At 39.2% G+C, this 19,507-nt stretch overlaps 1 protein-coding gene and 1 long non-coding RNA gene across 8 annotated transcripts in view; both read left to right on the top strand.

Annotated features, from left to right (window-relative positions):
* The window catches only part of LOC148722412 (uncharacterized), a 39,590-nt gene extending 38,753 nt beyond the window's left edge, over positions 1–837 (top strand). For all 4 annotated transcript variants that reach the window (XM_088735462.1, XM_088735461.1, XM_088735464.1 and 1 more), the window contains one exon: positions 97–837. In XM_088735462.1, coding sequence (XP_088591588.1) covers positions 97–151 — 55 coding nt within the window. In that variant the 3' untranslated portion in view covers positions 152–837. The remainder of the gene's footprint in view (positions 1–96) is intronic.
* A 1,280-nt stretch (positions 838–2,117) lies between these two features.
* On the top strand, positions 2,118–19,469 carry LOC148722411 (uncharacterized). Of its 4 annotated transcripts, XR_015992306.1 has the most exons (5): positions 2,118–6,600; positions 11,697–11,770; positions 14,775–14,851; positions 17,470–17,533; positions 17,991–19,469. It is a non-coding gene; the product is annotated as an uncharacterized LOC148722411 (long non-coding RNA). The 4 variants fall into 4 exon arrangements; XR_015992307.1 differs by lacking the exon at positions 11,697–11,770 and having other exon boundaries at positions 2,118–2,351; XR_015992305.1 differs by lacking the exon at positions 11,697–11,770 and having other exon boundaries at positions 18,055–19,469.
* The last annotated feature ends 38 nt before the right edge of the window (positions 19,470–19,507 follow it).

Below are 19,507 nucleotides of genomic sequence, written 5' to 3'. Positions count from 1 at the left end.
GCAAAAACAAAAGGGATCTTTGAATGCATTCAACACTTTCACTATATCTTCTGCCTGTGCTCTGTGACAATCTATTTACACGATTTTGTCTTTCAGATTTTTGTTTGTTAAAGAAGTCGAACTTTTTAGCTTTGCTATGTTATGCGGTTGAGCTGTGTTGGATGTGGAGTGAGTACCTGGGGACATCAACGCTATCCTCTAGCATGGGCGAGAACAGCTGCAGTAGCGTGGAGACAAGGGATACAAGTATCAACCCATATTTCCTCTTTTTCGAATGAATAAGAGTTGAAAACCTTGCCATGTTAAACGCGAAAGGAAGGAGAAGCACTTGCCCGACGTTTCAGAATTAAAAATTGTAGATAACAAGGGAGAGAGTGCTTTTGAAGAAAGCTTTGCTAATTTTAGTATTCTTACTCGTCAGTGACTTCTTGAGTCCTCAGAATTCTGAACTTTTAAACAGAAGTCCTAAAAATACACGAAGTATTAGGGACGGTGTAGAAAGGTTTCAATGTTAAATGCAGAATGAACAAAGTACAGTTATTGCATGTAATGGCCCTTTTGAAGCACCGAACAAAGGCCATCAAGTCCTTTATCAGGATGTTGTACACAAGTAAAACTCACGGGACTTTCTTCCACTTCTGTGCCTGCAAAGGCACTTTATAAAAACAAGTTAGATCTCGGTATGTAGACGATCGTAATGACTCGAAAGCCACATGTTTTGTTGGTAGCCTCGTGTAAACACTCGTGTACACACTGATCTATTTCTCTTAGTGGAAGTAAGATTAAGTGTTAAAACAACAAAATAATCCATACCGAGTAAAATCACAACTTACCAGCGACGTTTAAAACCTCAAGAGAACGCAACGCCACTAGCCCTATCTCCTCAGAACAGGTTTCGTTTTCGTAGTGTTTCTACTCGAGGTAGCCACCTGGTACACGCAAAACTGCGCTTGCGCGTGGGTCGACAATTTCGGTTTTATGAAGTTCCCATTTGTTGTAATGGCGACCGGCTTTTGTATTGGGTTTCTTCATTTTTTATTTCATCTTTATTATGTGATTTGACCTCTTTGCGTGGAATGTCTTCTCTGGGGACGGTATTATTTCTAAGAACATACTTGTCCACAAATGTTAGTACAGAAGTGAGTTAAAAGTTCTCGTAATTCCAGTTTTCGATGTTTGGTCACGACCCTTGGTAAAGGATTGATAAGTCAGTTCACGTCGGTTCAAAAATCGTTCGTTTCCTTTCGTCGTGAAACATTCCAGCATAGAGACCGCTAAAGGCCGTGCCTCGAACTCATTGTCGATGGAATTGTGCCTTTCACTTATGGTTCCTGAAAGTTGAGATTACTGTTGGACTTGACACATACTTGTGGGTAATTGTAGCAGTTGACCACAACGATAACAAAAGCTTTGCGCCGTTGAAAATTTTTTAGCTGTATCCTCGATGACTTTGACGTTCTTTGGGAAAATTCCCTCCGATCGCTCGAACTGTGATGAATGGTGACGTCATCAGCGGACTGTGCTCTTCTCGAGGCATTCTCGGGCCGCTCTTATTGAGCTTTGTTCACCCATTAAAGGTGTTTGCACGGGGCGCAAGTCCTAAAGATATGTGAAAATGTCTTCAAAAGCAATATAGCGCTCAGTCAAATCTGAAATTTTAAATGCGTCATCCGGCGAGTACGCGCCTGGGCCTGTATCTGATTTAATGAGGAAAAGAAAAGGCTAATGTCCGTAACTGTCAATCATAATGGCAAGAAACACTTCATTGATCCTTTAGAATTTGCCTCGATTGTAGAAAGGCGAATAGTGGAAGGTTCTAAGATGGTCATTTCTGTATTAAAATTTTCTTATTAATTCCAACTCGTCGACATCCCTCAAATGGCACAAAGGTAACTAGGAGAATGTACACATATTTCGGAAAGAATGTTTGAAATCATAACGATCCAGTTACCTGTGTTGGAATAAGATTCTTTGTCTATTGATTATTTTCAACGTTTTTTTCCTTTTTCTCTCAGCACGTATGTCGCCTACACACAGATAACTTTAAAAGAACAAGTGCACTTGTGACCGTAGAGCTGGTGTTTCTCGTCTGCCAACGTGAATTAGTAAATTCGTTGTTTGCGGGGCACTTTGGAATCTAGAGTCAGCTAAGTGACACAACGGGATTTTTAACAAGCATGTTTACTGAAGCGATTCTGGCCTTTAGCAGTACCGGAATTTGCATTTTATGATAGTTGCAACAGCTCATTAGAACATACCAAACGGCCAGGCACGATTGTATTCCAGTCTAACAAGGGAGTTTGAATGGGAGGCAAGGGGTTAGGAGTAAGATGGACATCGGAGAGGTCGGGGTAGGTATGGCGGAAAATAGGGATTCCATCCAATCATTGGATGGAATCCGACGTTGATGTAGCTTCTACAGTGAGGTCGAGTTAGCTTGCTTTACATACCTAATTGACCTCATCCGAGAAGCTTCCGAAACGCCTTTGTTTCAAAACGAGGCACGTGTTAAACCTTGACGATGCTTCAACCCCCTTCCTCCCCCATCTGGGGGCAACAACAGATCGACTGTCGTCCATGCCCTAGGGGTTCGTAATCTGAATCTTGCCAGGGTGGGGTGGGGAATCTGACCCAGCAGAACACCCGAGGTTTGATTTTTAATATGGAGGAGCTTAAAGTAGAGGGTCCGTTGTTGTGTGCAAATGGCTTAGAATAAAGTTTCCACACTTTAGAATTATGTTAACAAGCGAAAAAAGCAAACAGCAATACCAAACAGCTAAACTGACTTTGCTAAATTCTTACGACGTTGCTGGTACAAAGGAACGGTCAATGAAAACATTGTGCTTAGGTTGGGCAAGTTTTGGGCGGGCCGCGGGAATTTGAATGAACCAATCTTCAAAAGTTCAATGCTTGGGGTCTCCGGGGAGATGTAGAAACTTTGAATTGAACAATTCACTCGTTACAGATTTAATTCCTTAATCTCATGCAAGGGGAGCGCACATGAAATTTTCGCTTAGTTTCATCTTGAAATTGAGTTTTGAAATTGAAACTTTGAATTGAACAATTTGAATTGAACAATTTGGGCAAGTTTTGGCCGGGCCGCGGGAATTTGAATGAACCAATCTTCAAAAGTTCAATGCTTGGGGTCTCCGGGGAGATGTAGAAACTTTGAATTGAACAATTTACTCGTTACAGATTTAATTCCTTAATCTCATGCAAGGGGAGCGCACATGAAATTTTCGCTTAGTTTCATCTTGAAATTGAGTTGTAACTTCAAGGGGCCAGAAATCCAAGATTGTGATCTTATTTTTCGGTCTGTATCCTTATGAGTGATGTCCAGCGTGCTAAATGCTTGTCCAATATTCTCTAAGTATTGGACCGGGCACTGTCCCGAATGGTCCCGAATGATACCGCACTTGTGTCCCTTTCAACTTCAGTCGTATAATAAATCTCTTATTAACCAAGCTTGCTTGGGACCGTACTGGAAGAATATCGGCCCTCGGTCTTTTTTGTACGGACCTCGCTGCGCTCGGTCCGTACTGTCAAGACCTCGAGCCGATATTCTCCCAGTACGGCCCTCGCGCTTGGTTAATAATATATATATATATACTTTGGTCAATACACAGTTGAATTGATATTTTCCTTCACGCAAACAAACCTGCCATTCAACACATTTGTACAGAAACAAAAAAAAAAAATGAAGAAAAATGGTCTTCGACAAAACAGGGTAATTTTTAAGGGTAAAACACATTCGGTGCTGTCTTACTAAGACAATTTGCTCACCAGAAAATGTTTCACTCTGTACGCAAAACACTGTTCGTGAAATTTAAAGAGAGCATATCGGGGAAAGAAAACACTACCTTCATTTCTCGCTTTTCGCTGTGAGACCTTTAGGGTCGGTCATTTAAACAAAGTTTAACAGTTGTTTGACAAAACCACGTTCTAAGCCATCTTCAATTTGGCAGAACCTTTTATCTAAACAATTATTTTTGCGAACAGTGCCAAGAGAGCCGAAAGCTAATAGTGGAGGGAAAAAAAAAATGCGGTTTGGGTTAGATCGCGTTTTATACTAACCGGCCTTTAAAGTCTGATAACCCGCTTTTACTCTATATCCGTAAATGCCTCTTCGTACATACCTCATCTTATGGCAGCATTTCAAATTAGTTTTCTACAAAACAACCGCAGGAAATTTAATTATATATTAACGTTTCAAAAAAATTGAGTTCCTCTTTGGAGCGCTCGTGTGACTTTCAAGCAACGTCCCTTAAGAAATTACTCAGTGAACATTAGTTGCGTGAGTTTGTAGCCGTAATGAAACAAAACTATCCAAAAGAGAATTGATAGAAATTTTGAGAACAGAAGTCGTTTTTCAACTTACTTGTTGGCTGATCCAACTAAAAGGGGACAAATGCAGTACACGAAAAGCGGCGTCCTGCGAAGCCCACAATCACTCCGCTCCGCTTACTGAACATGCATGCATCAACATGCATGTATCATCTCCATGTTGTTCGACTCGTGTAATGCTGTTGTAATCCAAATCGGATTAGTTTTTACTAAGACGATAGATTTTCCTGTTTACGCTATCAAATTAAGACACGCGAGAAATGACTACAAGACAAACGCAAATAAACTCTATGAATTTGGGGAACGACAAAGCTTTTAACGTGTGGTTATTTTTCAATCAGAATGCAATGGAGCAGTACGAAACATTACAATGCGAATAATTCAGCGAAAGTTTTTCATGCCTTGAGAATCCTTCGTCTTATTTTAAAAATTTGTTGGGACTCAGTCTACAAAGGTTGTGAAGCGAATTTACGGCTCAAAAATTATTTCCTTTCGTTGTTTATTAAGTAAGCTTCTTTTCGAACCAATCTTAGGAGATTTTATCCTAGCATTATTGGATCTCTTGGAATAACATACCGCAATTCATCAGGGACAAACCCTCTAAAAAAATATTTAGAAAAGCACTTTTGCGCTGGTACCCTTCTCAATATTCGTCGGAAACATCATCTTCCTCACTCATAATTTACCGAAATATTTTCCTTTGCTTCTTTTCTATTAATAAAATTCAAAGTCTTGTAACTTAAGGGGCACAATATTAATTTATCTAGATGTGCCCCTCTCCTCTTCCTCCAATTTTCTCTTCCATTTGAATAGTTTAAGTGTTGTAATGTAATATTTAGGAATTGGAGGAATAAATAAATAAAATAATTAAGTAAGCCATCATTTCGCGTCCGCTTGCTGAGAGATCTGCAAAATGTAAAAGGAAGCGTTGCAGTACTAAATACTTCTGTTATTCGTACTTAACTAGTTCGTGATTTTGGCAAGACTAAATATTTCGCGGGGTTACGTATTCGCGATTTCGACAAGCAAATATCTAGAAACAGAGCATTAAATTTCGCGGTTCTGTCCTCACGATCTAAATGTTTTCAAGGAAAAGTTAAGACTCGTTTTTTCTAAGGAAAGCTTTTATTTCTATTTTCATCTATTTCGAGGCTGATTCTTATCTGACTGGCTATTTCAAGTATGGTTCAGAGGTTATCTTGCGCAGACACAAAACGAAATTTGTGGAAACAACGGAAGCGGTTTGTGGTTACAAAAACAAACTCAGTTGGTCTGCAGGGCGTGACTTCCTTTGATAAACACTCTTAGAAATTCTAAACGAAAGGCCTCGTCAGAAATAACGCCAAGGTTATTTTACATCCCACGTGGAAATAGCTATCTAACGATCCCGTGATGACTTTATTTGTGTTGGTCACACTCATTCGTTATCGGCCGCATTTCGACAATTTCCTCTTTCGCCTCGAACTCTATTTATTATCGAAGAAAGCACGGATTTTTTTGGCTGGAAGAAAATAGACGCTGAATTATTTAATGACTTCTTTCGGCGATTGTATCGCTGTACCTGGGGGTTGACAGTTTTTATGACTGCTGATAGCAGAAGTTTTCCAAAAGCATTTAGAGGCGAAAGGACAGTCGAATTAACACTGACGTGCTAGTGTCATTCTGAAGAGCGCAAATGATTTTGTCACAGTATTATCGTATCAATGATAACAAGATGGTTTCGCTATATTTCAAACAAGAATCGAAAGATCCTTGAAATACACAAACTTCTCTTGGTTACTCAGCGAAAGCCTCAGTGTGTGTGGTCTGTCAACTCACGTCAGGTAAAAATTCCCCTGCTGATCAGAGACAGTTTGCAGATAAGTCGATTGTGAGATTAGTCGCGACAAAAGTGTTTGAAATGACAATATCTTTAGTAAAGGACCATTAAAAGAAATTCGATAGGCTTGTTTTGTCTAAGTCATCTTAAGTCCCCATGCAAGGATCACTTCTAATCGTAGATTTGGGCATGGCTGCCCCGTCGTATCAAATGTATACTAGGCTGAGCGGCGTGGCCAAATATCAGTCGATACGAGGATATTCTGTCGCAGTGTTCCTTGCGCCTACCTCACCGAGAAGTGGGACCGAAATACACTGAAAAAAAGAAAGTGAAAAAAGAAATAACAACAACGGGGAATGCATTCTGCTCGTTTAGTTGTCAAGGGGCGAAGTTTTCACAGGGCATTCCTGAACCGTTATAGTTGCCCTAATTCGTTGGTGAGTAAATGTTTTGCTATTTGGGAAACTGGAACGTCAATTTCATTTTTTTTAATTCAATATTTGAAATTGTGAAGGATATTAGGAACAAATTACTGACCAGTTACTTTTAAAACCGATGACCTTAGGTTTTGAATGTTTATCTTCGGTGAATGTGTCGCGGTCACTTTTGCCAGCTTCAAGATAGAAATATGGTGCTGGATTTGCAACTTGCTCGCGAGGCCTATAGCTACAAAAAAGGCTAAAAGTTTGTTTTGTCACAAGGTGCTTGTTCTGCAGCATTTCTAATGAGATATCATTTGTTTACTGTTGCGAGAGCGTTGAACTAAAAATTGTTATCGCTCCACGCCGATCAATTAACAGCTGGTCGATGATATTCACCTTGTCATGAAGGCAAGTTTGGTAAACATGGTGATAATGACCAATAACAGTCATAGGCGAGAACCTGATAAAAGTATATGACACACTAAGCCGGATTTCGCGCAATAAAATGCTAACCGCTTCGGCTGTGATACCCTGCAGCGTTCAGCAGCTAATAGTTAGATTCCACTGAGTACTTTGAGTAACCTTGTTGATTGAAACGTCTGAGATCTAAGATCAGCCAGTGAGACCTCCGAGCACTCCAGCCAAAATTTTATATATATCTCGCTGAGAAAGTGTTGGTAATGAGATCAAAGAAATGGTAGAGAATGTTTTTGTTCATATCATGATTAAACTTAGATCGCTAGCACTGATTGATCTACCGCTGTGGAATTTCCGGGTAGCTGCTGGTGTGAGTAATATCTGAGTTTAACAAGGCCGATTTACCAGCTGAAAATTCTTTCGAGGTTTTCGTTTACAGACCGATATTTACTACTTAAACGTGACATCTATTTTCACTGAGAAGTTTAACCCAGAATTTAACCCGCTGACTCAGACGATTCAATTTACGAAAGCGCACATATCTCAAAAATGCTTAATCGTGTTTCGACATCAGACCAGTTTTGGCACCGGTTTCTGTTAGTAGATCCTGGCTGTGATTTATCTTCGTTTGAGCTGCTTTCACAGTTGCAAGCTCCGGGGCTTATTTCGGGAGATACAAGTGGCATGAAATGCAGTGGCGACTGACTGTATTCGCGTATTCGCTGAACTGGTTCTGTAAGCCGGCGCCTTGAAAGAAGTATGGCCCGGCTGTGGAACCACAGGCAGCCCAAGCTCTCTTTGAGAACCTTACAAGGAACACAATTTGCATATTTATATGGATTTGTATGGGATTTTCTACAAGATATCCACAGAGATAGCTAAAAGTGAAAATATTAAATAAAAATAGCTTACCTTGTTCCATACGTGTATTGTTTGTTCCTGTTGTCGTTATTTTACCGATTTCACTTGATTTAAGCGGTTTTTCAGGATTAAAAAAAAAACCGCTTAAATCAAGTGAAATCGTTAAAATAACGACACCAGGAGCAAACAACACACGTATAGAACAAGGTAAGCTATTTTTATTTAATATTTTCACTTTTAACTATCTCTGTGGATATCTTGTAGAAAATCCCATACAAATTCTTATGAATATGCAAATTGTGTTCCTTGTGTGATTCTCAAAGAGAGCTTGGGCCACCTGTGGTGGAACTGGCAAATCCAACTTCGGCGGAGGGATGGTAAATCGGTAAAAACAGGAAGCATTATTAAACTCCTTAACCATTTTCTGAACCTTAAACACGAGGCAAACTGAGCCACGATACGAGCGTCTGGAAAGTAGAACTTGACGTGCATTTCCCGTCACGTAAGCAAGATAATCGCTTCTCTTCTTCTTGTCAGTAAAAACGGCGAGCATTCTTAATTCGCTAAACTCAATACGAACCTTTTTCAATGAGTTTCCGGACTTTACCGAGTCTTTATCTAGCGAAAATTGTCCTCGTAAACACAATCAGTATGACTTGGCGTGAATTTCCGGTCATAAAGCACAGATAATCGCTTTTTATTTTCTAGTGAAAACAGCTTGCACTTTTTACTTGCTGAACTCAAGAGGCACTGTTTTCACTATGTTTGCGGACTTTTCCGACTTCATCGAGCCAAAATTGTTCTAGTGAAAACACAAGATGATTATCCACAAAAAAACGTCATTTCGTGTTGATGTCCTTTTAGAAACTGGATTTATGCAGTCGATGACATAAAATACGGCTGTAAAATATCATTCTATCAAGTGTTTTTAGAGGTATTTTACATCTGCTAGTCTACAGCATTTAGAGTCAACAGTTAATGAGAATGCTTGAATAAACGTTTCTGTTACCTCAGATTTATTTTATTCATCTGAATTATGCACGCGAGAAAATAATCAAGGGCGTAGCCAGGGGGATCCTAGGGTGCCCGTGACCCCCGCTTGGTAGGCCTTCTTTTGAGCAAACAACCTACAATATTCAGGAATATCTTGGCCTGCCCACTATACTCTCACTGCTCATCCCAAAACTGTAACATAAAGTAAAACATGCACGGCGTGGAGGTCTACATTACATGGTGAGTAGCCTCTGTGACCCCCCCTTTGAAAAATCCTGGCTACGTCCCTGATAAGTAAACGTTGGCAGTTGTTTGCAGCAGTTTTGGGTTTTCCAGTGGTTCATCCAATCAGTTATGATCATTGATATTAATTCCCTTGTCACCATCGTTTCAGCACTTTACCTCGAAGATTGAAATTGCACAAACATCTGGAGTGTGATTTGTTCATCGACAGCTCGATCGACTCATAAAACATTGCACGCGTTATCATCGTCGAAAATCCCTATGCACCCATCACTACTTCGAAATTATGCCATATTTACGGGCGCTGTTACAGACAACATTTTTATTTTCCCACTCCGTTATTTGGGTTGTGCCAAGGTTCATCACTCGTATGAAAACAGATAACAATCAAGGATTGCTATAAATCCCCTTGTGAGTTTCCCTCACTCTTTTAAGTGCATTGACTTCCACGATGATGAGGAAATCATACTCGGTACTAAGGCTTTTCACGTAACTCGTTTTATAACAGAGGCTTCAAGTATCTCGCAAATCTCCTCATCCTCTCTTCCTTAGCGGTGTGGATGGCGGCACTAGTGTTTCGTAGTGCCTATCCCTTAACTCTCTTATCTCTTTATTCATTCTCTTAATTTCCAAAGAAATGATTTATCACCGTTGAAATTTGTCCCATCTGGGGCTCGGATTTTTTTATTACATTAAAATTGAAATTTGTTCGCTCTATTATTAGAGCAAAAAAAAAAAAACCCCTTACATGCACATGTCAAATCGAGCAAGACTTTTTCCATAACTCTTTCATCATTGCGGTCATGATAGGTCGTATCGTGGTTTCTGGTTCAGTAATCAGCACCGCCTTTCTGTATGTGATTAACCACAAACAGAATAATTCCACGAAACGTGCCCATGTCAGGATTTTTTAAAATTGGCTTTAACTGACCTTTTAAAAGATTTTTGGGAGTGCGCGGGAAAGCTCAGAAGTTGCATGAGGCGTTTTGACATCCCAAATGTTTCTATCCTCAAGTTTTACTCTGCAATATCCCAACTAGCCACTCCTGCATGCTAAAACTTAACACAGCCGAAGTGAGGTTTGTAAGTCGGTCACCATTCAGAGTACCAGCGACAAGTCAGCATGCCTAGAAAAGCCCCTGAATTTTAAGAGAATTTCATACAGCTGTTCACCTTCGGGCACGTGCAATAAGGATAAGGATGCATGGGAATTTCCGGGAAAAATGGGATTATTAGTGAATGCTATGGCCGTAAATTTTCAAAACGAGCTCATGTAACTTCCTTTGAATAGTTTTTCTTTGCCTCATATATTGTTCTTTTAAACACTTCTCTCGCTACTTATCTCCTACGCGAATGATGCAAACTGCATTCGATCTGCCAGGGAATTTTTTTTCATGATTTCTTGAGTCAAAACTAACGCATTGGGGAGTTTTAATGAAAAAACGTTTCAAGTCTTGTTTTGAAATGTAACTTAATTAGTTGCCTAACTAGTTAATCTGTTGACATAATTGATTTGCGCTTCCTTTCACGATGAAACTTATCCCGGCATTGTTTATTTGATTGTCACTTCGCTTGTAAATGCGAGAGGACAGCTGTTGCAACCTCCGATCTGTTATCGACAGTTATTAGTATCTTGTTTGTCTAAAACTGCTAAGCCCACAAATGAGATTATAAGAGAAGAATCGGGAAATGATCGCCGAAACATAGAATGTCTATTTTTGTGAAAGAGCGTCTCGCGTTCTTTTATCTGGTGGGGGACGTACTTTAAGATTTTCTTGCTAGAACGGCTCTTGCAAGCCTGTTAACGCAACCTTTGCTATCTGTTGGAGATAATGTAATTACTTTTAGCACACTCAGCGCGACATCGAGGCTTTCACATGAGGTAGAAAATGAGCACAGAACACGTTATCACAATGGAATGTGCCTCGCATAAATTAATCACTGTAGAGTAATCCGCTGAAACATGAAAATGTGTGATTTGGAATTGTGCCCACAGAAACTCGTTAAATTTTTTAAAGGTTATAAAACCTGAATTGTGTAAACATTAGCTAACTCATGTTGATTTGGTAGTCTGGAACTGTGGAACTGTGGAAATCTGGAAATATGACTATCCGGTTAGGATAAAAGTATGTAAGCTGAAGACTTATTTGCATATTTCTACATGTCCAGACTACCAAGTATAAAGTGTGTGTCACCTAATGCTTACACAATTCAGTTTTTATAATCCCTAGAAAATCGAACTAGTTTCTGTGGGCACAATTCCAAATCACACATTTTTACGTTTCAAGAGTACTCTAAGTCGGATCATGAATTTTATATGTGGAGCACATCCCATTGTGACGTGTGTTCTCTGCTCTTCTACCCCAAATAAAAGCCGACATCGATGATAGGAGTGGCTTTCAATAAAGGTTAATAGCCGCTTTGAAATGTCTACTACTTCTTATCTCTAACAACCGTCAATGTGGTTATACAAATTGTGGAGGTCACAGCTGCGTGGCTGGGAGAAGCTTCTTTGAAATAGGTCTCGTTTGATTTTAGAACCACTGTTCTTTTGTTTGAAATCACGTACATTTCCAATTTCCATTTCTACTAAACAGGGCCCAGACAATTGATAATGAATTTCGGCGTAGCAAATGTGAACTTCAATTTTGAAATGCTGCCAACAGATGAGGTATGTACGTATATAGAGGCTTTATTAATCTCAAACATCATAGAATTTCGGTTACAATCGTATCAGCAACAAGGGGTTGTTGGACCTTGTAATTAAAAAGAAGTTAAAAAAGGAAACGTCCCAACTTTCATTGCTTTAAATCATGAAGAAATGAAGCTCAAGTTAGCGATATAAATCGCTGTTTCTTTCTCGATATCCTCCTTTGTATTGCGTACAGAACGACCATATTTCTGATGATTAAACTATAAATAAAGGCACCATATATTTCTTAACCAAACTAATACATATACTTTCCTTTAACTAAGACCATTTTTCTTGATTTTTTTGTTTCTGAACGCTTGTATCGAATGGCAAGTTTGTTTGCGAATAGAAAAAGTCAGTCTCAGTGTGATTGATGAAAGCATTTGTATTTGTCATCATAATAACAAACAGTAGACTAATAGTTTGGCCAATCAGTTAAAAACGGTCAGTTAATCGAATACGTATCTATCATACTTTTAATTGCAATCGTTTGATCGAACGAATGAATCACCTCGAATCAAAAGCTTGAGCCAAGCCACCATCCTGTGTTCGTAAGTTTAATTATACTCTAGATTTTGTTACGGGCCGAGACAAAAATATATCCATTCATAGCTAGATCGAACGCTCTTTACTAATCCATGATTAATAATAATAATAATAATAATAATAATAATAATAATAATAACGGTTTATACACAGTATATACACATAAAAATGTGCGGCTCTTCATCTGTGAAGGCATACGATACTAAAATTTAATATTAAAACTAATTTATAATGACTAACTAAATTGTAATAAAAACTATACATGAAAGTAAATATGCAGAATATATTGGTTGGTGGTGGTGGTTGTTTCTATATCTTTACAAGGAAGACAAAGCGCGCGCCTTCAAGAACGCCTTGCAGAGCCTGCAGTATTCTTTAAAATCTCTGCAATTCCTTATATTTACTGGCAATTCGTTAAAAATCATGGCTGCTGAATGCTGAAAGGTGCCCTGTACAAACGAAACATAAAGCCTTGGAGCAACATTGGAACGGAGATGCCTAACGGGTTTAACGACTTGTAAATTTAGATGGGAGGGCCACTTATCAGAATACAGTGCTTTAAAAATAGTAAAGTTCCTTATTTTTCTTAAGGTTCTCAGAGTCGCATAACAAGATTTAAGGATAAAATTGGTATGAAATTCCCATTTAAGATTTGAGTCAATGTGTACTCCCAGGAGTTTTGTAACATTTATACGTTCCAGTGGTTTACCGGAGATTTCTAATCCCAACTCCAGATTTCCGAGAGAGTGAACATGAGCCATCTGTGGAGTTGAGATAAGAATGGCCTTGGTTTTCTTAGAATTTAGGGCCAAGTTTGAATCATTTGACCTGGCGCCGAGGCCTGCCAGGGTTGCATTCATGCTTTCCGCTTGAGATGTGATCTGCGGTATAGAACAGCTAGTGTATAATGTTGTATCGTCGGCATATTGGACACTTTTGACTGTAGGTGGAAGAATATCTTGAAGATCCGCGACGTAGAGATTGAACAACATCGGTCCAAGGATTGAGCCCTGGGGGATTCCAAATTCGGAGAGCACAGGTGACGATTTGCGATCATCAATTTGAACGTAATGTCTCCTGCCGCATAGGTAATTAGCCAGCCATTCGAGGACATACTTTGAAAAACCGAGGTGATGCAACTTGGTTATCGCCGTTTTAAAACAAACGGTATCAAATGCTTTCGAAAAGTCTGCTAGTACCATAAGAGTTACCTCTTTCCTTTTCATGGCACTCACTAGGTCGTCCCTTATACCTAAGAGTACCGTAGAGGTCGAATGCCCCTTACGAAAGCTCAAGATGGTGTCTCTAAGGAGAGATTCTCTAGTGCAGAAATCAGTCATTTGCGAAGCAACAAGCTTCTCAAATACCTTAGAAAGTACGGGAAGAATCGACACTGGACGCAAGTGATCTTCCGAGACAGGTGTGTCAACTTTTGGAATGGGGCTGATACGCGCGAGGTTCCAGGTATGCGGGAAGTACAACTTTGAAACTGACAGTTATTGATGATAGTTGTGAGTGGGCCGGCCAAGCATCCAGCAGCCAGCTTTACAAACCGGGCAGGCAATTGGTCGGGTCCAGTCGAACAGTCACTCCGTAGTTGTTTAAGGGTTCGCAGGACTTCTCTTTGTGTAACACTTTCCAGGTGGAAGGCGCCCTCTTTATCCGTAAGACCGCGGATGAACTGGAAAAGTTCATCTTGGTTGGTCGATTCAACATCACGCGTTCTCCTTGCAGTCGTAGCAAAATGAAGATTAAGCTTGTCTGGGTCGAACCTTAAAGGCTGTCGACAGGGGTGGAGTACGCGGTGAACCATGCGCCAGACTTCCTTAGATTTGTTGGACAGCAAAGCCTTTTCTATGAAAGCTTTACGAGCTTCACGTATAGCGCTCTTTATTTTATTTCGTACTTCCCGGAAAGCAGACCAAGAAGATTCTGAATTTGACTGATGCGCTTCTCGCCTCAGTTTGTCTCTTTGTGACTGGAGGTTAAGTATTGTTTCGTTATCCATCCAAGGGGCGGGAGGACGTGTCACACGGCACCTTCTGAGGGGTGCGTGCCTTTCAAGGCAGTCGTTAAACAAGGTGTTGAGAGTCTCTTATTGATCGTCAGGGTCATCAGTTGATGTTATTACCGAAAATGGTAGTGCGGAGAAGTCCTCTAAGAAAGCTGTCTCATTTAAGTTCTTCAGGTTTCTGATGTACTTATATCTTGGCTGATAACGAGCTATGCGGATGTTTACACACGCGAAGAGGCCATCATGGTCACTCACAATACTGCACGGTATCACACCATGAGATGTTATTTTGATTATGACCAGCTAGTAATATTGTAGATGGCTTACAAACATTGAGCTGTATGTAAACTACTTTATAACTTTTATGGGCAGTGGCATATTCTGTAGTTCTCTCTTACTTTCTCTCTTTATTTAATTCTTCAGGAAAACCGGCAGACAGAACGAGGAAACCCTCTCAGGTTTTGTTCACAGGAAGAACCCGAACAAAGATTGGTTGTAAAGTAAGTGTTGTTTGAAAAACTTTATCCACTATTAAACAGACTTAAGATTAAATTATATTCGCTAGGAGAAGTTGAGTTCTACACTTTAATTATAAACTAGATTTCTTAACTTGGCATAATTCTTTGAATTGAATTGCTTGATCTCACATTATTTTATGATGCTACACTTGGTTGTATTCTTACCACCCTCTTGAGGCGCTGGTTATATTCTTACCACCCTCTTGAGGCGCTAGTTGCATTCTTACCACCCTCTTGAGGCGCTGGTTGTATTCTTACCACCCTCTTGAGGCGCTGGTTGTATTCCTACCACCCTCTTGAGGCGCTGGTTATATTCTTACCACCCTCTTGAGGCGCTGGTTGCATTCTTACCACCCTCTTGAGGCACTGGCTGTATTCTTACCAAACTCTTGAGCCGCTGGTTGTATTTTTACCACCCTCTTGAGGCACTGGTTGCATTCTTACCACCCTCTTGAGGCGCTGGTTGTATTTTTACCACCCTCTTGAGGCGCTGGTTGCATTCTTACCACCCTCTTGAGGCGCTGGTTGCATTCTTACCACCCTCTTGAGGCGCTGGTTGTATTCTCACCACCCTCTTGAGGCGCTTGTTGCATTTTTACCACCCTCTTGAGGCGCTGGTTGCATTCTTACCACCCTCTTGAGGCGCTGGTTGTATTCTTACCACCCTCTTGAGGCGCTGGTTGCATTCTTACCACCCTCTTGAGGCGCTGGTTGCATTCTTACCACCCTCTTGAGGCGCTTGTTGCATTCTTATCACCCTCTTGAGGCGCTTGTTGTATTTTTACCACCCTCTTGAAGCGCTGGTTGTATTCTTACCACCCTCTTGAGGCGCTGGTTGTATTTTTACCACCCTCTTGAGGCACTGGTTGCATTCTTACCACCCTCTTGAGGCGCTCATAATAAATGAACTGGTTTGTTTATTTATCTTTAATTTATCTACCCTAGTTTTCTAGAGGTGTCATCAAGAAATGAAAGACAACCGTTTTGAACCTGCTAGTCCTGTCTTTATATTGAATGACGATGCCTTTAGTACTATTTAAAAAACTAGCAGCAGCGTTTTATCGGGTTTAAAAACCCGAGGCGTAGCCGAGTGTTTTTAGCCCCGATAAAACACGTGCTGCGAGATTTTTAAATAGCTTCAAAGACCCGTGTCTCTCTAGGGATTTTTCCAAACGTTATATGAATGCATTAAACTGAATTACTAATGATCTCTGCTAAACATCTACCTGTGCCAACTGTTCAAGAAGTCTCCGTCGTCAGTGAGACCATCCACCCCTCACAGAAAGGTAGAAATATTGGTGTTACCTTTGACAATCATTTTCTTTTCAACGATCATGTTGCAAGTATCTGCAAATCATCTTTTTACCATCTCCGTAATATCAGCTATATAAGAAAGTACTTGTCATCAACCACCACTGAAATACTTGTTCATGCATTTGTATCTTCAAAATTGGATTATTGTAATTCATTACTCTATGGACTACCGAACTACCAAGTAAAAATGTTACAGCACGTCCAGAACGCCGCTGCTCGTCTCATCTCTCTTTCAAGAAAACATGAACACATTACGCCTATTCTAATAAATCTTCACTGGCCTCCGATGCATTATCGCATTGTGTTTAAAATTCTACCCATCACGTTCAAAGCTCTTAACAATCTTGCACCATCGTACATTCGTGATCTACTCACACCTTACGTTCCACCTCGTCAACTGCGTTCATCATCTAAGAATCTCCTTGTGATTCCTCATTTTAATTTGAAGACATACGCTGCAAGATCTTTTTCTGTAGCTGCCCCCCACACTCTGGAACACTTTGCCGTCCGATATCATGAACAGCTCCTCAGTGTCCGTTTTAAAAAACAAACTTAAAACTTTATATAAAGATCACAGTAATCATATTTTCATTAATAATTCAGGGTGATTTCGTTGTTTATGAATTTTACCCCGATTTCCCCCGAGACAGAAATCAAAACCCTCTCCGGGCTTTTCAGAATGATCATTAGAAAGGTTCATACACGTGATCGATTTGCCTCGTGTGATAGGCTAAGTTTTTGAATGGATCTGAAAGTACCGGAATCAACCGTTCTTTCGTACAAACAGTCATTTGGAAGTTTTAGAAACTCTTAACGGTGGCCAATTAATATTATCAATAACACAGTTGATAAACAAAATTATCTTGTAATAAAGTTTGGTTATATCAACTAAGTTGAAATTGTAAATTGGCCGCCATAGAGTTAACTGAAAGCTGACGTTTCGAGCGTTAGCCCTTCGTCATTCGCTCTGACGAAGGGCTAACGCTCGAAACGTCAGCTTTTTTACTCTTTACGATGGCCAATTTACATTTCAACTTAGTTGATATAACCAAATTACCTTGTTACCCTAACCGTCGCAGCACCACAGTTTCTTTAGAAACTTACCCCCATTTATTCATTTATCTTGTGATAAACCCCAACCGACGTAGCACCTCAGTTTCTGTAAAAACTAACTCCCTTTAAGAAATGTTTTAGCTCGCTTGTGAAAACACATAAGTACCTGCCCCTTTATTTACGTGGGTACTTCGTTATCGTCCAGCTGAGAAAAGTTTTATTTTTGCTTCCAGTGGAAACAGAAGTTGGTACGAGACATCATCAGTCAGTGATACATTGGCACCTGAAGGCAAAGAAGTAAGTACAACTCTTCTCAGAAAAAGACGTTGTTATCACGACTACTTGATGAGAGCGATTATGATGAGGGCTTCGTTTATTTAGCAGATAAAAGTATACACTTCGATGTAGTCTTTAAAACATGCCGGGTTGTCAGGAAGAAAGTGTGTAATATTTCTCTATTTCAGATTTTATCTCCTAACTTATTTTTCCCATGACTTTTGGTTTAATATATGATTTTGACTTCTCGTGACAGTTTTCCGATAAAAAGGGACGATGCTTTAGTTAAAGAATAAATAAACATACGAAAGAAAAATTAGCCATTCATGACATTATCGAAATTTTTTAGGAAAAGTAACTACGTTCTCCCACACATGTGCTAAAATAACACAGGTTTCAATTTCATACCACCAATTGAAGTAAAGAGGGAAAAACAGAGAGTATCATTGTTTTTTTTTTTTTTTTTTTTTTTCCACAGCCTGTAGAGAATGTTGATCAAGAATTCTTCTTGGTAGTAATTTTTATTACTATCCTTTTGTCAGCCTTCCAGAGATGAAATATCCATATTCAAACTTCACGTCACATTATTTCAAATGAAGTAGAGAAACTGGATTGTTTTGGGATGAAAAAAAAACATCTCATGTTAGAAAATGTTCAAATCAGGTCTCTAAAACAGACAATAACTTAAAATGAAGAATAAATGTTGAAAATTACTTGTGTTCAACTTGAGTAAGAATAAAAAGCGTACATCAAATTTTTAATTTTGCAGATTCTGTAAGCCATAAAAATTCCTATGAGTTTATCATGTAGACCGAGGCATAGTAGGGATGATAATTCAAGGGTTAGATGTAAAAAAACATTATTGTTTCTCTTTTCTTTTTCAATTCTGTTATTAATATTTTTGATTGTCAGTGAGATTTGTATCGATTGATGTTATATCGTAAGTTACACCTGGTAATTTGTTTTTTAATTATTCTCACCTCAGTGAAGTCAACACACTGTGAACACGTTATTCCTTGATCAGCTGTTCAATGGCAGCGCAGTTCAGTATTATTCATTAATTATTATTCTTATAATTAATTATTAAACATTAAAGTAACTTATTTGAAGAAATTTATCGTAGATCTTTTATGTATTGTAACTAATGAATATAGCGTTGTAAGTAAAATACGATATGATCCAAAAATTGGAGACTTATTAATATTTGATACTTATTTTGAAACTTATTTGACTTATTTGATCTTATTAAGCGAACATTATGGACATTATTTGATAATATCCGAATTGTTTTGGTTGTAAGGTATAACAAACTATCCCGACAACTTATTTACACACTTAGAAAATGTTAAGCAAGTTGATTCTTCCTGCATGGTCGAAATCTAGTTTTAAAACACAGTTCAAATCGTATTCCCTCTTCATGAGCTCGTTTAAAACTTCATCAATCAAATCATGGAATGTCCAGAACAACGCCTAGCTCTCCTTCCGTGGGAATAACTTTGCGATTCCATGTCCACAGTTAGTTGTTTCTTAATAAATGGGATGTCCTCAACTTCTCGTTGGGAATCCCTCCTTTCGTTCTTGATATATAGACGCTTTTAGCTATTTTATTTTTCAGACGGAAGTGCATCATATATGAACCGACTTCTCTCATCGTTTAATAAGTAAGGTAATCACGGGATCATTAAGAAAATATCACACGATGAAGCTTTTCACGTGGGATGGAAAATACTCTGCACGCTTGTCTAGATAATTATCACTGGATGAAAATAAATCATCACGGATGATATCCTTTTCACGGCACAAAGAAATAATCATCACGCGACAAAAAAAGGACATCATCCACTTAGAATGATAATTCTTTGGCTCAAAACTTGACACCTTTCTGTGCAAAAAACGTAATCGCATTTATATGTACTCGAAAGTTTCTTTAATTTTCTATCTTTATTAAAAAAAAAACAACTAAGATTCTGTCGTTTGCTTTCGTTTGCATGAATT

The sequence above is a fragment of the Stylophora pistillata genome, chromosome 10 (genome assembly GCF_964205215.1).
Source record: "Stylophora pistillata chromosome 10, jaStyPist1.2, whole genome shotgun sequence".
In the NCBI taxonomy this organism is placed as follows: Eukaryota; Metazoa; Cnidaria; class Anthozoa; order Scleractinia; family Pocilloporidae; genus Stylophora; species Stylophora pistillata.
The sequence above is the reverse complement of the archived record's forward strand: the minus strand, read 5'-3'. Positions and strand labels throughout refer to the sequence as shown.